Source organism: Dendropsophus ebraccatus, chromosome 2 (genome assembly GCF_027789765.1).
Source record: "Dendropsophus ebraccatus isolate aDenEbr1 chromosome 2, aDenEbr1.pat, whole genome shotgun sequence".
Lineage (NCBI taxonomy): Eukaryota > Metazoa > Chordata > Amphibia > Anura > Hylidae > Dendropsophus > Dendropsophus ebraccatus.
This window is the reverse complement of record NC_091455.1, coordinates 50,243,536-50,261,991: the sequence shown is the minus strand read 5'-3', so window position 1 is coordinate 50,261,991 and position 18,456 is coordinate 50,243,536. Positions and strand designations below refer to the sequence as shown.

The window sequence follows — 18,456 nt, the reverse complement described above, 5'->3', positions numbered from 1 at the left end:
GTGTATAAAGTAAACTGTAAAGGTCCCCCAACCACTGGTGCGGCATCTAACTTACAACCTCTGGCTATGTGCCTCATGATAGGATCCCCAATTTACGTCCACCTGCATATCACAGTCACTGTTTTGCTGGATATGGAGTCAGGCTATGTTCACATAACCTTTTCCTATACCTTATAGGCTGGGAGACCTCTCCGTGCTTAGTAGACTCCACAGGTATATACACTGAAATGGGACTGATGCAATGTGAACAGAACCTTAGACACAGAGTACTGTCAGGAACCACACTGGCATATGTGCTTAGTTATAAGAGGAAGATATTGGATATAGAATTTCACTTCCTCAGATAACTTCTCTGTTCCATACTGTGGTAACCTCTTTCAGTTCTAGGAAGTACATGAAACAGAGTTTTGTAATACCTGTGTTTTTGTATCTAATGTATGGTACTGCTCTTGGTGTCTCCTAATATGCCTCTAAAAGGGCATTCCAATCAAAAATTACTTTTCATATGCCCATGGTGAGACTAACAAATCACTCCATACTTGTTATTATCCATTCAGTCTCCTTCCCCCAATTCTGAGCTGCTGCTTTCTGCTGGAGACACAAAAAAAGCTGTGTGTGATCTTTTCTCCCCATCTCCCCCTCCTCCCTGCTCCTCGTCCCTTCATTCCGAAGCAGCTGATGTAAACAAGTCCCTGGCAGGCTTTATCTGCAACTTTATAGCAACTTTGTAATGCCGTGAAGAATATTAACAGTGAGTCCATTAGCAACTTGAGCTCCGATTAACCCTCCCGGCATTACAAAGAAGCTACAAAGTTGCAGATAAAGCCTGCCAGGGACTTGTTTACATCAGTCATCTCGGAAGGGAGTAGGAGGTAGGGGAGATGGACAGAAAAGCTCACACACAGTGTCTTCAGCAGAAAGCATCAACTCAAAACTGGGGGAAGTAGACTAAACACATAATATTAGGTATGGAAGGAATTGTAAGTTTTACCATAGGCAGCAACTTAAAAGAAGTTATGTTTGAGGGCAATACCTCTTTTATATACCCCTGCTATATATCTCAAGGCATATCCACCCCTAATTCTACCCAGCGGAGGTTAGCCATAGAACTCCTTGTAGTATAAATGTAGCTTGCAATGTTACGTATACAGAACCTACATTCATCTAGTTCCACCAAACCTTGTGACACAGTGAAAGTCACATTACATTATAATTACATGGAATACTATTACATAGAATTACAGGAGTTGTTTGGTTTACACAGTTCCTTGTAATCTGATGGGGAGTCCCTAACTAGGAGGCCTGAGAAAGTCCCATCACTCTGAGCTCTGGAGGGCAGCACATCTTCATTGTATATTACTGTATGTACTGAAAGCAGAAACGCAAAGGGTTAACAGCAGTGGGATCTTCCCTGATCTGCTAGGCTTTGGGCAAGGTAACCATGAATATTAGGTTGGAAAGCCTTATACTATAGCCTTATAACCTAATAGAAAGCCTTAGCTAATAGTTTGATCCCCTACGGGACTATAGGGGGAGATTTATCAAACATGGTGTAAAGTGGCCCAGTTGCCCCTAGCAACCAATCAGATTCCACTTTTCATTCCTCACAGACTCTTTGGAAAATGAAAGGTGGAATCTGGTTGCTAGGGGCAACTGAGCCAGTTTATAAAAACAAAACAGGCTGCCCTCAGAATTTAGAGAAGTGGTGCAACTCTTCTCTTAATATGCTGGAGCAGTACAGTCTTTATGTTCTGTTAGTAGTCTAAAGATCCCTAATCCATTCTATACAGTACCTTAGCCTGCTGTACCCACTGCTTGCAGCATTTTCGGATGTATAGGGTGTATGGGGTTAACTGACTGACCAGCGACAGATGTCGGTAGCTATAGGGATCAGGAAAGATCATTGCCCCGCCCCTTTGTTCTGGGATAGATAAGCTACAGTCAGAGTTCTCTGGCTGTGGTTTAACACTCCCCTTGCAATAGAGAACTCAGGAACGCTTGGCTGCGCTGAATCTTCCTATGTATGGGGAGGACAGGTCGGACAGGAGAGAGAACAGTTAGCTGAACAATCGTCGGGCCATAAGTTATTTGAGGTGTATGGCAGGGGAAGGACACTTTGGCTCTCCAGCTGTTGCAAAACTACAACTCCCATCATGCCTGGACAGTCAAAGCTAAAAAGATATATATTTACATGTATTGTATAGACTGTCTATAACTATTTATATTTATTTAAACAACATAGAAAAAAAAATCTGACCGTCTTAGGCTTGGTGATTTTGTTTTTGTCCCTTTCGCTCTAAATTGCATTATTGTTGTCATGCCAGAATCTTCCCATGTGAGCAGAATCCATTATATACAGCATGAAATATGCCCTTTATGTAAACCTTTTTTTGCTGAAACTGGTGGTCTGTTTTTGTTTTTATTTTTAATTATTTTAGGTTTTGTTTTCTATTACAGACAAATCTGTGATTATTACATTTATTTGGCAGTAATATGGAAATATCACTGGTGCAGATATTTTGCCACCTGTGGTATATAGATATTTTGTTGCTTATGGCTATATAAAAACTAGCAATCCATTATAAAAAGTACAGGTATCCCGGTTGGATCTAAGGCAGATTGTCCTGTCTATGGTCAGCTAAACTCACAAGGTTAAGTTAGTTTATCTTTGGCACTTTATGCACATTTTAAGTCATGTGATCTGTGCCGTGACGCTTGTTGCAGATCACACTGCCTTTCTGTTATCAGTGTTTCCTGATACGGTACACAACACACTTATTCCTGAATTATTTCTGCTATATGACCCACTTTCCAAACTTCTAAAAGCAATTGCTCAGCAATGAGATGGGGATAACTGTAATGAATATGTATGTGGTCAGCCAATGACTAATTCCACATCTTATATCTGTAGAACTCTAAATCCATGATAGTTGTTGTATTCAAGTAAATAAATATAAATGTTTCTCTGTCTCTTATATTATATTCTATTTTATGTATTTCTCTCCTAGCTTTTTTTCCATCTACAAAGAGAAAGATATTTTGCGGAGCCGAGAGCACTTTTTTATGCTGCAGAAATCAGTTGTGCTTTAGGATACTTACACTCAATTCAGATCATATATAGGTATGTTTCTTGTATAGGTATCCTGTAATAATGCTATAGGTTATATTCAGAATGGTAGAAGATTGTAATAAAATATTTCTTTTACTTCCAGAGACCTAAAACCAGAAAATATCCTCTTAGACTCCAAGGTAATTAATATTTATTTATTTATTTATTATTATTATTTTTTTTTTTAATTAATGTATTCTTGTTTGGGACTATAAATGGTTGTTTCAGATAAAAACATACCTGCGGTTTCAGGCTCTGTTCATATTTACTGCTGTTTGCATGACTGTTTTGATCCAGTTATAATGCATGAAGAGCCATGGAACTCTATGGCTTACCATTTTTATTCCCATCTCACTTTTACATCCTTGTGGGCTAAAAGGCAATAACCACAAGTTATCCTGCTGATTTATATGCAAAAGAGTTTACATTACCATACAACTGTGGGAATTTTTAAGCTTTGGTAAATGGTGCACTGGTCTCTCTCTTAGGGTCTTATTAGATGGGCCAATGACAGCCCAATCAATGATAGAAAGGAGCACCGATCTGCTAGATTGGCACGTGTTTACTGTGCCTAATACACACGCCAATTTTTGTTTAGCAAGGGCTGCACAGACATTAGCGATGTCCATGCAGCCCTTGCTCTAAACTGTTCATACATTACCTCTCCACGCTCTCGGTCTTCTCCTGCCCCTGCTCGTGGAGAGGTAATTTATGAACAGTTTATTCAATCGTTAGCTATTGGACGCACATAGCTGTTACACGTAGCAATTCGCATCCGACACCAAATGATTTTAGGTCTGGTCAGCCTATTATGGCTATGTGTAATAGGGCCCTTAGGGTATGTTCACACATTTTGACACTCTATTTTCTTCTTCTCCAGGGCCATATTGTTTTAACAGATTTTGGACTTTGTAAAGAAGGGATTTCAAATTCAGACAAAACATTAACTTTTTGTGGGACTCCAGAGGTAAGATTATGGACTGCTAATGGGTAACATAAATTACTCTTATGACCCCACTCAGGTCTAAATATTCTACGGTCTGTTCGTTTGAGGACATGCAGAATGAGGTGTCTTCTTGTGAAACCCCCGTAGCATGGAAATTTATTAAATGCAGTATGATTTTTTTTTTTGTGCTGTTTTTTTTTGGACAAATGTAAAGTTAGATAACAGTATGCCATACTTACCCGTTCCCTATTGCTGTTCCAGTGCTTGCTGGGACCCTTGCTGAAGCTTTCCCCTTTACTACCTCTGGAAGCGTGGTGCATGACCTCTTTGGCCATGTCTGTGCATAGATATAGCCATGGCTGCTTTTTTCCATGGTTTGATTTTGTGAGATGATGTCACCCTCGGTAGAGGACACTTAAAGAGACGACCTTAGATTTGTACACCCTTGTAACTACAGGATAGTTACTGGCCAGTTTACTTTTGGGACTAATATGCATATAAAAGTTACCATTTCTCACTGTTTTAATCAAGACAGCAGAACCTACAAAGTGGTACAGAGAACTTGACATTTTTGAACTGGCAGCAGTTTTTTAAGATTTAGACCATCTTAGGGGTAACAGCAGGGGCAACTAATGTGCCCTATGTGGCTGCACGGAGCCCAGCACTTTACACTTCTCTCTTGCATTCTGGAGCCACTGTCAGCATGAACATCTTTGTGTATAACTATATTTGTTAAAGGAGAAGTACGGCGATTGCCCATGGTGAACAATGGGAGTGGCCGCGGGACCCTCGCCGAAAGGTATTTTTCCCCCTGAGTTATTATGGTGAAATGCCTGTCGCAGCTGCTGAACTGGCCGCTGAGCAGCCAGTCAATCAGCTGGGTCATGACGTGGACACCCCAGAGATCCCAGAGCCCTGTGGGGGTCCCAAAGCCACTCCCACCCCTCACCGTGGGCATGGGGAAGAGGTAAGTTCCTAAGTTCCTCCATAATCAATTTCCCCCCTCCCCCTGCAGGCTGCAGGATTGTACCAATCGACAGACTTCTCCTTTAAAATGCATCCTGCAGCCTTATTCCTGAACCCTAAAAAGTTTATTTATTAAACTGTTTTGACTAGAAGATCAGGTTGTTTGTAATCAAATACTCTTAAATGTTGCTATTATATTGTACGTATCTTTTTCTCAGGTGTTGGACATGCAGTATGTGTGTCAGCCATTGATGATCCTACCATCTGTATAATGTTTTATATGTGTTATTTACAACAAAAAGACAGAGAAGCACTATAATAGCACACCTATATGATGTCACAAAAATAATTTATTTTATTAAAGCACAGAATTACATAAAAACATTTAAAAACACCCTGACGAAGTCCCTGACGAAGTCGCACTGTGCGACGCAACGCGTTGGGCGTGTTCCAGTCATCTGTCCGGTTACATTCCTTGGTGCAGGTTGTATACTTTGGCGCTTTGGCGTGTTATATTGTTATGCACTAGGGCACTTTGTGCAAACAGGAAAAAGGGAGCTGATAAATATTTATACATAATACCAGCACATATATTCTCCCATACCTATATGCACAAGTTTCCTAATTGTTTCCCCCATTTAGGGATACAGGCAGTACACCACTGCCGGCTTTGGACAGAGGCTATAGTTCAGCTTATTTTGATCTGTACTATGAGTGTATGTTTTTAAATGTTTTTATGTAATTCTGTGCTTTAATAAAATAAATTATTTTTGTGACATCATATAGGTGTGCTATTATAGTGCTTCTCTGTCTTTTTGTTGTACATATTTAGAATTTAGCATTACAGCACCCTATATATTTTTTATATTTGGTGGTGCCCTCTTTACTAACATTACCAATTATATGTGTTATTATCATTATTCAAACACAATCCTCGACATAGCTGTGGACCTTCCTTTGTCCGTTTTTCTTAAAGGGGTTTTCCAGGCTTAGAAAAATGTCAGCTTTATTAAGAAATGGCACCCTTTTTGTCTTGCAGTTTAGTTCCATTGAAGTGAATGGAGTTGATTATCAATACCACATATAACCTGATGACAGGGATCTGTGGAGCGGTTAGCATGTATATGCAGGGTCTCTGTTATAGCTATGGATTGCGCAAGCCGCTGAGGGAGGTTATCGCTGTGTATAACTAACCTTATGTTGGAGACACCAGTACAGCAGTCAATTGTTAATGTAAACAAGAATGACAGACAAACAACCAGACTAGCGCCTAACAAAAACAGAGCTAATTCAGGACAGAAAATGAGTTAGGGGTGGGGGGCACAGATTCCAGTAAGAACCAAGGGGTAGGTAAGGGTGAATAAGGTACAAGCGTTCCACTAAGCCTGCAAGCCGCTAGGTGGACAAGGCATAGTGTGGCTAACATGGAAATCCTTGGGTAAAAGATCCTCTTCTCTCAGGCAAAGAAGAAATAGAGGCTCGTCGCTGACCATGCAGAATATTCCACTCATTCAGGAGTGCTGTGGTTGAGACCTGGAGGGGGTCAATGAGGTTTGCTCCTGGTGTTGTGCTGCGGTATCAGCTGTCGCTGGAGAGGCCTGCCACACCAGTCCAGCCGCTGTAGTGAGAAAGTCTGTGAAGGGAGCCGTGAGGTAGTCAGCGCCATTTTGTAGAGCTGCTGCGATAGGGAGAGAGGATTGCTGTCTTCACCGGGCAGCCGCGGTCGCTCTCCGCGATGTGATAGTTATAGTGGAGGAGAGGAAGAATGTAGAGCTCAGAGCAAAAATCCAGGATCTGATCGGTGTATTAGTTGCTGTAGGAAAGCCGAGGCAGGAGCTCGGTGAAACACGTCTTCTCCCCTCGGTAGCTAAACCACGCCACCCCCACCCCCCTCCCCTCCCGGATAAGCCTTTTAAAGTACCTGTATGCCCAGATGTTCTGGCTGACCACTTTTTGCATAAAAATCCAGTAATTGGAACTGCGTATAAAACATATTGTTACTTATTAGGATCTTAACGCTTCCCATAAAAGGGTTATCTTAAGATTCAAAGTCCACAGCATAGAGGATAACTACAGTAGCTGACTGCTGGGGCCCCTAAAGATCACAAGAACAGAGGTCAAATAGCCTTAAAGTGAATGCATCAGCAGCGCACTTGCTTGACCACTGTTCTTTATGGGACTTTCAAAAATTGCTGATCTTAGCATTGTACTGTATGGAGATCCTATAAACCTCTGATCAGTGGATATCCCAGAGGTCAGACACCATGGATAAGCTAGTTATCCCATGTGATAATCTCTTGTCTGATGGCATTATACATTATTAGACAACCTGGGGATTGTGCACTTATACAGATCCCAATTGCAGGAAGAGAACACTTGGGTTCACACTTAGGTGCTTACAAATATATAAAACAAATATGTAAAAGCTGCCAACCCCCACTATACTAAACGTAAAGATTAATGTGTAATAATGTGACCAAGTCCGTGCTGACTTAGCACATTACTCTGTAAGTTAAAAAAGTCCCTTTTATTAGGTTGTATTAGATTGTAGTAAATGCACGTGTTGTTTTCTCAGTACTTAGCACCAGAAGTGATAAAGAAACAGCCGTATGACAACACGGTGGATTGGTGGTGTCTTGGATCTGTGCTATATGAAATGCTGCATGGCCTGGTAAGCTTTTATTTTTATTCACTATTTTTATATGAGTAATGCTGTAAAACCTTATAGTCCCTTTTTCTTTTTTATGTTTTTGGGCACCCAGAGTGCACATAACCTTTGAAAGGGAAGAAGTATATAGGATAATAATCTCATACCTGTGCATTGGGCTATGTCAATGTAAACAGAGATCACAAGGAAATTCTTCACTATGGATAGCGGATAATGCTGATTCTCTCAAGAACTGATTCTAAATGTAATTGTAGTTTGGAGGAATTATCACACTGGCCCTGGACACATTAAAGGAGTTATCCAGCGCTACAAAAACATGGTCACTTTCTTCCAGAGACAGCCCCACTCTCGTTTCCAGCTTGGGCGGGGTTTTGCTGCTCAGTTCCATTGAAGTGAATGGAGCTTAATTGCAAACCGCACCTGACCTGGAGACAAGAGTCGTGTTGTCTCTGAAAAAAAGTAGCCATGTTTTTGTAGCACTGGACAACCCATTTAAGGGAATGTTCACACTGAGGAATAGGCGAGGAATTTCAAGCTGAATCTGTGCTTAATTTTACACATATTCCGCTTGAAATTCTATCAGTAAAATATGTACAGAGCAATGTCCTATTGTGTTCAATGGGATTTCCGCTCTGTTGTTCACACAAATTTACACCGCAGATGCACTTTCCACCCAAAGAATTGGCGGATTCCGCTCGAGAGATTCCTATTCCAATTCAAATTCCAATTCCAACTCAAATTTCAACCAGAAAACTTTCCTCTTTAATTCCTTGCCTATTCCTCAGTGTGAATATACCTCAATGCTGAATTAAGGGAAAAATAAATAAATAAAATATGCTGATCCTAGAACAAAACATATACAGTACATAATACATTCAATTATATTATATAACAATCACTTGTAATATTATGGATAGATCAGAAAATCTGTGTATATCATCTAGGTGACCTTACTCTGACTACTGCTATAGAGAAACTAAAAGTTTAGTGAGAATTACATGAAGATGACAGTCATAACGCAGCTTATGTTCTCCCTTTAATGGGATGACAGCTCTTCTACTACATTTGTATTGGTCTGCATGTGTGATTTTGAATGTAAATCCCTAGTATTATATATGGTTATGATTTTTTTTTCTTTTGCAGCCTCCATTTTACAGTCGTGACACTGCCACCATGTATGAAAACATTCTGCACAAACCCCTGGTTACTAGGCCTGATATAAGTATTACAGCATCCTCAATCTTGGAAGAGCTTCTAGAAAAGGATCCAAAGCAGAGACTTGGATCAAAGAATGACTTTGTAAGTGGTGCACATATTTATTTAAACATATCCTGTGAATTCTTGCAGTCAACTGGTATTGCATCTTGCCTGCTATGTTGTTGCACCACACTCAGGAGCAGTTTCCTGTCCCAATTCTGTGCATGAACAGTAGAGGGTTCTGTATCTGGAATGAGCTCCCCGTGTTCTTCCAGCCTCAATACTGTGATCAGTCATTTGCTGCTTCATGAGAAATGTGAACTAGAAGCCACTTTGTAGATCACTTCCTTATTCCCCTTCTAAAGACACCCCAGCAACAGAGTCTTAAGGAACTTAAACTATTCATTCCAAATCCTAAAAGAGGAACTTTCAATTGAGCACTAGTTTAGGTAATACTAAAAGATAATCTTTTTAGATGGAGAACAGTGTGTGAGCAGACAGGATATATTACACATATTACATACAGTTTCTCTACATCACTTTCTTAGTTGATTTTTTTTTCAGTGATTGCAGAGATTCTCAACTATTCCAGACAAGACAATAACTAGATATAAGGGGGAAACATTTTAGGTACAATTACATAGTATTCTTCGTATAGGAAATACTATAAGGGCAAGGTAGCCGGGTCATGTGTTCTTTTCTGCTGTAAGTCTTCTATGTTTCTTGAGCTTGTAACAATAACCCTTAAACAATAGCTCAATACTTTGAATATATATTTCCTGGTATGACTTTGTTCCAGGCTGTCAATGTATGAATAATTGTAACTTCCTTGTCCTTTGTTCTGTAATTTAATCACGGTTCAACACTAAGAAAAAAATATTTCCCCTTTTATCACTGGCACAGAATAACCTCTTTCTTCTTCTTGACTTTATAGCATGAAATTAAGTATCATCCGTTTTTCTCATCCATAAACTGGACAGATCTGGTTGAAAAGAACATCCCTCCACCCTATGATCCTCATGTGGTAAGTGCATATGTTTTACTATAACAGTAATGGACTAAAAACAGGTTTGATTTCACATTCTGTTAAAGTTTTTCTTTTTTTTTTTCCAGGATGGCCCAGATGATATCTCAAATTTTGACACAGAATTTACAGATGCAATGGTTCCAGATTCTGTCTGTGTATCGTCAGACTATTCTATTGTGAATGCCAGCGTTGAAGAAGCAGATGATGCTTTTGTTGGCTTTTCCTACGCGCCACCTTCTGATGACTTTTCTTTTTAGAAAATGAACTTGAAATATATTCTGTCTAGGCTTAAATGAATTATATCCTTGCAGGATAGAGAACATGTGCACCTTTATTTCTTAATACATACCTGAAGATGGCATTGTTTGCAGTCCATGAGCTAAGACCATGCCCACCAACTGGCAGAAGGAAGGGACTATGGTACTGCACCAAAAACAAATGATGTAAAATACAATATACTAGCCGCCTGCAGCCCCAGCTTACTGCATACACTGATCTCTACTACAACACAGTATGCAGTAGGCTCCTATGCTCCCTCTAGTGGTAATTGCAGGAAACCAGCTGCTACAGCATATTTTCAATGTATATCTATACAAGAGATCTGTATAAGAAAAACAGAGTGTAACCCACTATAAAGATATATTAACACTTCAGTGCAGAAAACTGGACCCTAAAACAACCTGATATTTAAGTATCCCAGTTTGGTGACAGTAGCCAATGTGGAACCATTACATACCCACTGGTTTCCTTGGGGGGTGCTCTCAACATATCTTCGGGATACGGGAATTCTGAGTTAAGCAGAAAGTGTATAGTGCTCAACAGCAATGCATCTGAGGAGCCCAGAGGATGAGAACCTGCCCGTGCATTCGTCTGAACTGTCTTCATGAAGTAAAGATGAATATACCCTTTTAGACCTGATGCCTTAATGACAAAGCGCCCATTTATTTGGCTGATCCAATGTTAAAAAAAAAAAAAAAAAAAACAGAACCCAACTTTCTGTAATAGCTAGTGACATCACTGGGCTGCGGTTCACCCTTCGATGGATTCCTCAGGACTTAGGACATGATTACTTATCCTTGGGATAAGCCATGAATAACAGATTAACAGTCCGATTCTTGCAATCCCTTTTAATCTGCTGTTTGAAGGGGCTCTGACCAATTTATTGTTTACCAGGCACAGCTCCATTCGTCTACTTGTGGCTTTGCCTAGAATTACACCTCCACCCCATTTACTTCAATAGGACTAAGCTGTAGTCATCTGTAATAGTATACACAGCTGCTACTAAAAGTATGGAGCTAATAAAAAATGGTATATACATATACAGTGTATTCTGGCCCCTTTAAATAGCTGACCTATGCAAGGTGCAGAGACTCAGAACTCCACAATTTATTATTTAAGGCCTGGCCTAATGATAGGTAAACGGTGCTTTAGTCCGGAACAACCCACGTCCAATGTCTGCCTAGACTTTGTAAGACAATGATGATACCATGATGGTCTCATTTGATAATCACCAATGCCAGTGGCTATTGACCTGCAGAGCTTTTTTTCCATGTTACCCAGAAAAATATTTTCAAGCTTAACCCTGAAAACAGATTTCCCTTCCACCTTTTAAAGGAATTTGTCATCACTGTATAAAGGGTGTTTTGCTGGCAACAGGGCAGTGCTATCAGATACATTCCATTCATTTCCTAAAATATTTGTTAACCTTCTTTAAAAAGACATATTATGGCTGCTGTGCAAGCCCCACTTCCTCCATTATTACAATATTGGTCAACTGTGACATATACAAAGGTCCCTTACAGTGTATGTTCACCTTTCAGCTCATGCTTATTATCCTTATGCCTATTATTTTCCTATCACACTTCATGATACATTGTTTACATGGTGTATCATAATACACGTTTTGCTTTCTTCTTTTCTTTAGTCACTGTTGACACAACAAAAGCTTAAATGGGTTGTGCAGGAATAAACTAGCAAGTCTGTCTTTCTGAAACCGTTTCACACCTGTCCTTGGACTGTATTCAGTAATGCAGTTCAGACCCATGGAACTGCGCTTGAGCACCACAACCTAAGGTGTAGCAGTATTTTTATAATCCTAGACAACCCCATTAAATTGATTGCTCCTTTTCAGATGAATCATCCACTCCTGGTTTTGACTGGAAAGAGATACAAATTGATATGTGTAAGAAAATCACTGTTCTAGAGACCCAACACTTGGCACTATTAATCCATAGGATAAACCTTACTGTGAGAGGTGAACTGTTTCATTCATACAGCTGTATTGGGTGTCAGACCCAGGTGACAGGCTGCCGACCCCTGGTATAAAATAGAAGAAGGGTCAGCACTATGATTAGAGATGATCGAGTCGAATCCCTCGGCATTTGAATACTGACAGAAGAAGTTGGATGCAGATCTAGGGAGGCTGGGAAAACATAGATAAACAAATGTGCAGTTTATTTGATGCATGTGCAAAACGATTGCCGTATTGAAGAGTGCAACGTTTCGGGTTCACAACCCTTCATCAGACTAGTGCAGCCATGTTTCCTGGTGTGTCGGGGCAGTGATTTTGCACATGCATCAATATGGAAACTGCACTTTTTCTTACTCTCTTCCTGTGAAGGCCAGTGGGGAAAAGAAGAAATGATTAGTCTTTTTCATTATAGAAGATGGGATTTCCTACACTTTAAATCAAATAGAAGATAGTTTGATGGGTGATATGTCTTGATTCCCTAGTAAAGAGGTGGTTTTTCTTAAACTGACAATTTCCTTTGAAATTAATCTGTTCCTATGCATTAAAGTGAGTAGTGACCAAACATACACTTTCATCTCACCAGTGCAACTAAAGTCAGACTAGGAAGACTAAAGACCCTCGAGAACACTTGAGTTCGTTGTAACCCAAACTATCTGCATTTGATTACCAGTGGTTGAAGAAGTTGGATGTAGCGCTAAGGCTTCCTGAAAAACGTGGATACATCGACAGGCATATGGCTGTAAGCATGTTTTCCACGACTCCCTAGGGCTGCATCCAACTTCATCAGCCATCGCTAATCAAATGCAAAGAGTGTTTGGGTTCTGACTAGAGATGAGCGAACCGGGTTTGGGTTCGAGTCGATCCGAACCCGAACTTTCGGTATTTGATTAGCTGGGCCTTCTGAACTTGGATAAAGCTCTAAGGTTGTCTGGAAAACATGGATACAGCCAATGACTATATCCATGATTTCCACATAGCCTTAGGGCTTTATCCATTTTCAGCAGCCACCGCTAATCAAATGCTGAAAGTTCGGGTTCGGATCGACTCGAGCATGCTCGAGGTTCGCTCATCTCTGGTTCCGACGAATCCGAGCATACTCGAGGATCACTCATCTCTAGGTAGGACTTTACCTTATCAAGTTCATTCTAGATACACCTCTTTCAATGATTTGGATAATCACAGTACAATACAGAATCAAGTACAATACAGAAAAGCAAACTCATAATATAAAAGCTGCACTGTATTGTCTACTTGTGTATGCCATTAGATAAGAGAATCTGATCCTGTAATGAAATACATTATGGCCATGGTTTGGCAACATCACCTTGATAAGGTCTCGTAATGAATCTGAATGTCATGAGACTTTCATGACTACGTTATGCTTGAACAATTCAGTTGTGAGCCAATGTAATTGTATTTGGCAATGAACAATGGTTGGCGCGTACACTCCACCATCTCATCTTTTCATCTTTGCAATTAGGAGTTAGTTTTTTCAAGTTATGCCAGATATCTCCAATGTAGCCCTATCATCATAACTGTAAGGATATGCCCTCTGTGTACTACATAACCGTATGAAAAACTGGAAAGAAAGCTAAAGTAGATAGCTAAGTGTAAGAATTGTGTGCCTTATTTTTACGATGCAAAATCTATTTTGTAACAGAGCCATAAATCATAATGTTTCTTTTGTTAAGAGTAATTTTTTATAATGCGAGAAACTTTAGTAAATAACAGTGTTAAACTACAAATGGCTGTGGTTGTTTATTATGTATGGGAATTGACGTTCCTTCTATGATGCTATTAAAGGTTTTTTGTTTTGGGGGAGGGACAGAAAAGGTCCCACTTGTTCTGTCCCCCGGAGCTCCACTTCTTTCCTCTGACCGTCTTGGAAATATACCTTCTAAAATGAGAGGGGACGGAGGCACATTGCAACCAATACTCTAGGTTGGGCTTTTTCTTCTCTTCCGATAACCCCTTTAAGTGTTAACTTTAGGCTGGCCATATACATTAGGTATGTGTCAGCCATATCGGACAGCTACCCATATACATGCACATTCAGCTTCGGTGATACAAGTCGATGGGTGCTTGTAAAAAGAGACCTTTAGATGTCTCGATAATTGGCAGCAAATGGTCGCCCAAATGTTTGTTTCGGTAGACATTTACTTCCATCATTGCCGGCAGTACATGCGTTGTGTACTAAGGAGATGCATGGCCGCCTATCACAGATTTTTGGGTCTGCACAAAAATTAGATCAGTCAATTAACATTTGTAAAGTAAATGTCCCTTTAGTTGTCGTCTAGTCTGTTTTCATCTGTTGTATCAAAGTGCACATCCTTGGGTATTACACATAATATTGATGACTGGGCTGTGTGTGAATGTGACAGGACTGTGTTGTATGGATGGGACAGGACCTGTTCTATCAGTCACAAAGCCCAGTCCTCTGTGTATGGACTGGGCCCTGTGGCAAAGATAGCCCTGCACTGTGTGTGATGATTGGGCCCTGTGGGAATGATAGCCCTGCACTGTGTGTGAGGATCGGGCTCTGAGGGAATGATATCCCTGCACTGTGTGTGAGGATCGGGCTCTGTGGGAATGATATCCCTGCACTGTGTGTGAGGATCGGCTTCTGTGGGAATGATAGCCCTGCACTGTGTGTGAGGATCAGGCTCTGTGGGAATGATATCCCTGCACTGTGTGTGAGGATCGGGCTCTGTGGAAATGATAGCCCTGCACCGTGTGTGAGGATCAGGCTCTGTGGGAATTATATCCCTGCACTGTGAGTGAGGATCGGCTTCTGTGGGAATGATAGCCCTGCACTGTGTGTGAGGATCAGGCTCTGTGGGAATGATATCCCTGCACTGTAAGTGAGGATCGGCTTCTGTGGGAATGATATCCCTGCACTGTAAGTGAGGATCAGCTTCTGTGGGAATGATAGCCCTGCACTGTGTGTGAGGATCAGGCTCTGTGGGAATGATATCCCTGCACTGTAAGTGAGGATCGGCTTCTGTGGGAATGATATCCCTGCACTGTAAGTGAGGATCGGCTTCTGTGGGAATGATAGCCCTGTACTGTGTGTGAGGATCAGGCTCTGTGGGAATGATATCCCTGCACTGTGAGGATCGGCTTCTGTGGGAATGATAGCCCTGCACTGTGTGTGAGGATCAGGCTCTGTGGGAATGATATCCCTGCACTGTGAGTGAGGATCGGCTTCTATGGGAATGATAGCCCTGCACTGTGTGTGAGGATCAGGCTCTGTGGGAATGATATCCCTGCACTGTAAGTGAGGATCGGCTTCTGTGGGAATGATAGCCCTGCACTGTGTGTGAGGATCAGGCTCTGTGGGAATGATATCCCTGTACTGTGTGAGGATTGGCCTCTGTGGGAATGATAGCCCTGCACTGTGTGTGTGTGTGTGCGTGTGTGTGAGTATCGGGCTCTGTGGAAATGATAGCCCTGCACTGTGTGTGAGGATCAGGCTCTGTGGCATTGTTAGGCCTGCACTGTGTGTAACGATCAGGCTCTGTGGCATTGTTAGGCCTGCACTGTGTGAGACGATCAGGCTCTGTGGCATTGTTAGGCCTGCGCTGGGTTTCTGTGACAGAGCTGCACTCTTTTGCATAAAACAGGCTTTGTGTTTATAATAGGAATTTATTTTGTATTTCTGTGTTTGTGACAGGACTGAACGCTAAGGTAGTGACAACAATAACCTGCAGGTTTGTGACAAGGTTGAGCCCTTAGTTTGTAACAGGACTGGACATGATTGTATGAAGGTGACAGAATTTCATTGTGTATATGACAGGACTGGGCTCTGGGAACTTGTCACAGGACTAAGGTTTATATGAGCTCATTATGTGAAAGTGACAACACTAAATTATGTTTTTGAGAAAGGACTGACAGATTGAGAGGACCGCTGTGTGTGACAGGACTGACTGTGTGAGAGGACCGCTGTGTGTGACAGGACCCGCTGTGTGAGAGGACTGCTGTGTGTGACAGAACTGGCTGTGTGTGACAGAACTGGCTGTGTGTGACAGAACTGGCTGTGTGACAGGACTGAGTATGTGAGAGGACCGCTGTGTGAGAGGACTGCTGTGTGTCAGAGGACTGAGTGTGTGAGAGGACTGCTGTGTGTCAGAGGACTGAGTGTGTGAGAGGACTGCTGTGTGTCAGAGGACTGAGTGTGTGAGAGGACTGCTGTGTGTCAGAGGACTGAGTGTGTGAGAGGACTGCTGTGTGTCACAGGACCGCTGTATGTGAGAGAACCGCTGTATGTGAGAGGACTGCTGTGTGTCAGAGGACTGAGTGTGTGAGAGGACTGCTGTGTGTCACAGGACTGAGTGTGTGAGAGGACTACTGTGTGACAGGACTGTGTGAGACAGGACTCCCTGTGTGAGAGGACCCCTGTGTGTGAGAGGACTGAGTGTGTGACAGGACTGGCTGTGTGTGACAAGACCACTGTGGATAGACATGAGCTGCACTCCAACCTTCTACCCCATGAGGGAAGCCGCTCTCATCTATATGGACAGGAGCAGAGGACTAAAGAAGTTTATAGAGGACTGCAAGAAGTATAATGGTATATTAATGGCAGCTGTTAACATTGGTTTTGTCATCCATCTTAGCAAAAATCCATTCATTGGTTTATATTTATTTATGGAATTCTGATAATGGTGATTCATACTACTTACATACTACAGTACATAAGCATTGTGCAGGAAGCAGACTGCAGGATTTGCAGCACATTTATCATGTATTGCCAAAAAGTGCCCCTGACTTACACAGTACAGAGGCTGAATGTAGCTGTAGAGTATGCCGGTTATGAGGTGACACAAATGACAGAAACTAGACATGAGCAAACTTACAGGAAGTTCAGGTTGGCATGAACCCAAACGGTCAGCATTTGAATCCTGCAGCCTGGAGCAGCCTTAGGCGACCTTTGGCTGTATTTATGTTTTGCAGGCAGCCGCAGGGGTGCATCCATATTCTCCCGGCTGCAGGCTTTAAATGCCAAGCAGTCAGGTTTGCATTAACCCGAAGTTACTGTAAGTTCGCACATTTCTAGTCTCTGTAAGGTTTAACAGTCTGACACGGTTGTCAAATGTCAGGTGACAGTGTATGAAATGGAGTCTGCACCACACATGGCGGGTACCAGCTTGTAACTGTAGGTGACGCCTGCTGAGATTCTAATCCCAGCCATTTACTCCCTAGATGCTGCTGTTAAAGTTGTCGTCCAGCGCTACAAAAGACTGCCAGCTATGCAGACTTACAAAAAAACTTAAAGGGAATCTGTCAGCTCCTGGGCCCTACCTAAGGTGCTAACAGTGTGCTGTAGCTGACGACCCCCAGTGAGCATGGTGCCTCTTTGGTAATTTTCCGTGCAGCGGATTATGTACAATCTTATGTCACAGAACTGTTGTTCGTGCCACACTTGACATGCATCCTCCTCCCTCTTCATGAATAATCAATGTTGCCCGGCCTCCTGCTCGCTCAGCTGTCAGATTGCAGATCAGAAACACTCAGGTATAATTGAATCTCTTCTCCCTAATGTGTTGAATCTGTGGTCTAGAGGTTACTCACCTGTCTAGAGACCTGCCAGCAGTTCATTTTCTGGTTCAAATCCCCTGATGGAAATGAAATAGAGGGAGGGGGGGGGGGGGGGGGGTTCTCATTACAGTATCATTTTTAAGGTTATGTTCACACACAGTATTTTGGTCAGTATTTTGCAACCAAAACCAGAAGTGGATTGAAAACACAGGCTATGTTCACACACTGTTGAAATTGAGTGGATGACTGCCATTTAATAGCAAATAATTACTTAATTTAATAGCAATTAATTAACGGCCATCCGCTCAATTTCAACAGTGTGAGAACAAAGCCTTTCTGTGTTTTCAATCCACTCCTGGTTTTGGTTGCAAAATACTGAGCAATAATACTGTGTGTGAACATAGCCTTAAAAATGATATAATAATGAGGAAAAAAAGACCTCTATTTAATTTCCATCAGGAGATTCAAACAAGAGAATGAAGTGCTGGCAGGTCTCTAGACAGGTGAGTTACCCCTAGACCACAGCTCCAACACATTAGGGAGAAGAGATTCCATTATACCTGAGTGTTTCTTTCAGACATAAACTGCCTACAGAGGACTGATCGAGCAGGAGGCCGGGCAGCATTGATTATTTATGAAGAGGGAGGAGGATGCATGTCAAGTGTAGTACGAACATCTGCTCTGTGACATAAGATTGTACATAATCCACTGCATGGAAAATTACCAAAAAGACACTATGCTCACTGGGGGCTGCCAG

General features: G+C 41.7%; 2 protein-coding genes across 9 annotated transcripts in view; both read left to right on the top strand.

Moving 5' to 3' along the window:
- The window catches only part of SGK3 (serum/glucocorticoid regulated kinase family member 3), a 56,054-nt gene extending 42,145 nt beyond the window's left edge, over positions 1 to 13,909 (top strand). For all 4 annotated transcript variants that reach the window (XM_069957511.1, XM_069957508.1, XM_069957509.1 and 1 more), the window contains 7 exons: positions 3,009 to 3,121; positions 3,213 to 3,249; positions 3,990 to 4,076; positions 7,597 to 7,692; positions 8,833 to 8,988; positions 9,821 to 9,910; positions 10,000 to 13,909. In XM_069957511.1, the coding sequence (XP_069813612.1) occupies positions 3,009 to 3,121; positions 3,213 to 3,249; positions 3,990 to 4,076; positions 7,597 to 7,692; positions 8,833 to 8,988; positions 9,821 to 9,910; positions 10,000 to 10,170 (750 nt within the window). In that variant the 3' untranslated portion in view covers positions 10,171 to 13,909. The remainder of the gene's footprint in view (positions 1 to 3,008; positions 3,122 to 3,212; positions 3,250 to 3,989; positions 4,077 to 7,596; positions 7,693 to 8,832; positions 8,989 to 9,820; positions 9,911 to 9,999) is intronic.
- A 1,924-nt stretch (positions 13,910 to 15,833) lies between these two features.
- MCMDC2 (minichromosome maintenance domain containing 2) overlaps positions 15,834 to 18,456 on the top strand; it is a 40,783-nt gene continuing 38,160 nt past the window's right edge. For 4 of the 5 annotated variants that reach the window (XM_069959988.1, XM_069959986.1, XM_069959982.1 and 1 more), the window contains exon 1: positions 16,175 to 16,731. In XM_069959988.1, the coding sequence (XP_069816089.1) occupies positions 16,626 to 16,731 (106 nt within the window). In that variant the 5' untranslated portion in view covers positions 16,175 to 16,625. Of the gene's footprint in view, positions 15,875 to 16,174; positions 16,732 to 18,456 lie in introns of those variants that run through there. The other variant, XM_069959987.1, reaches the window with a different exon arrangement.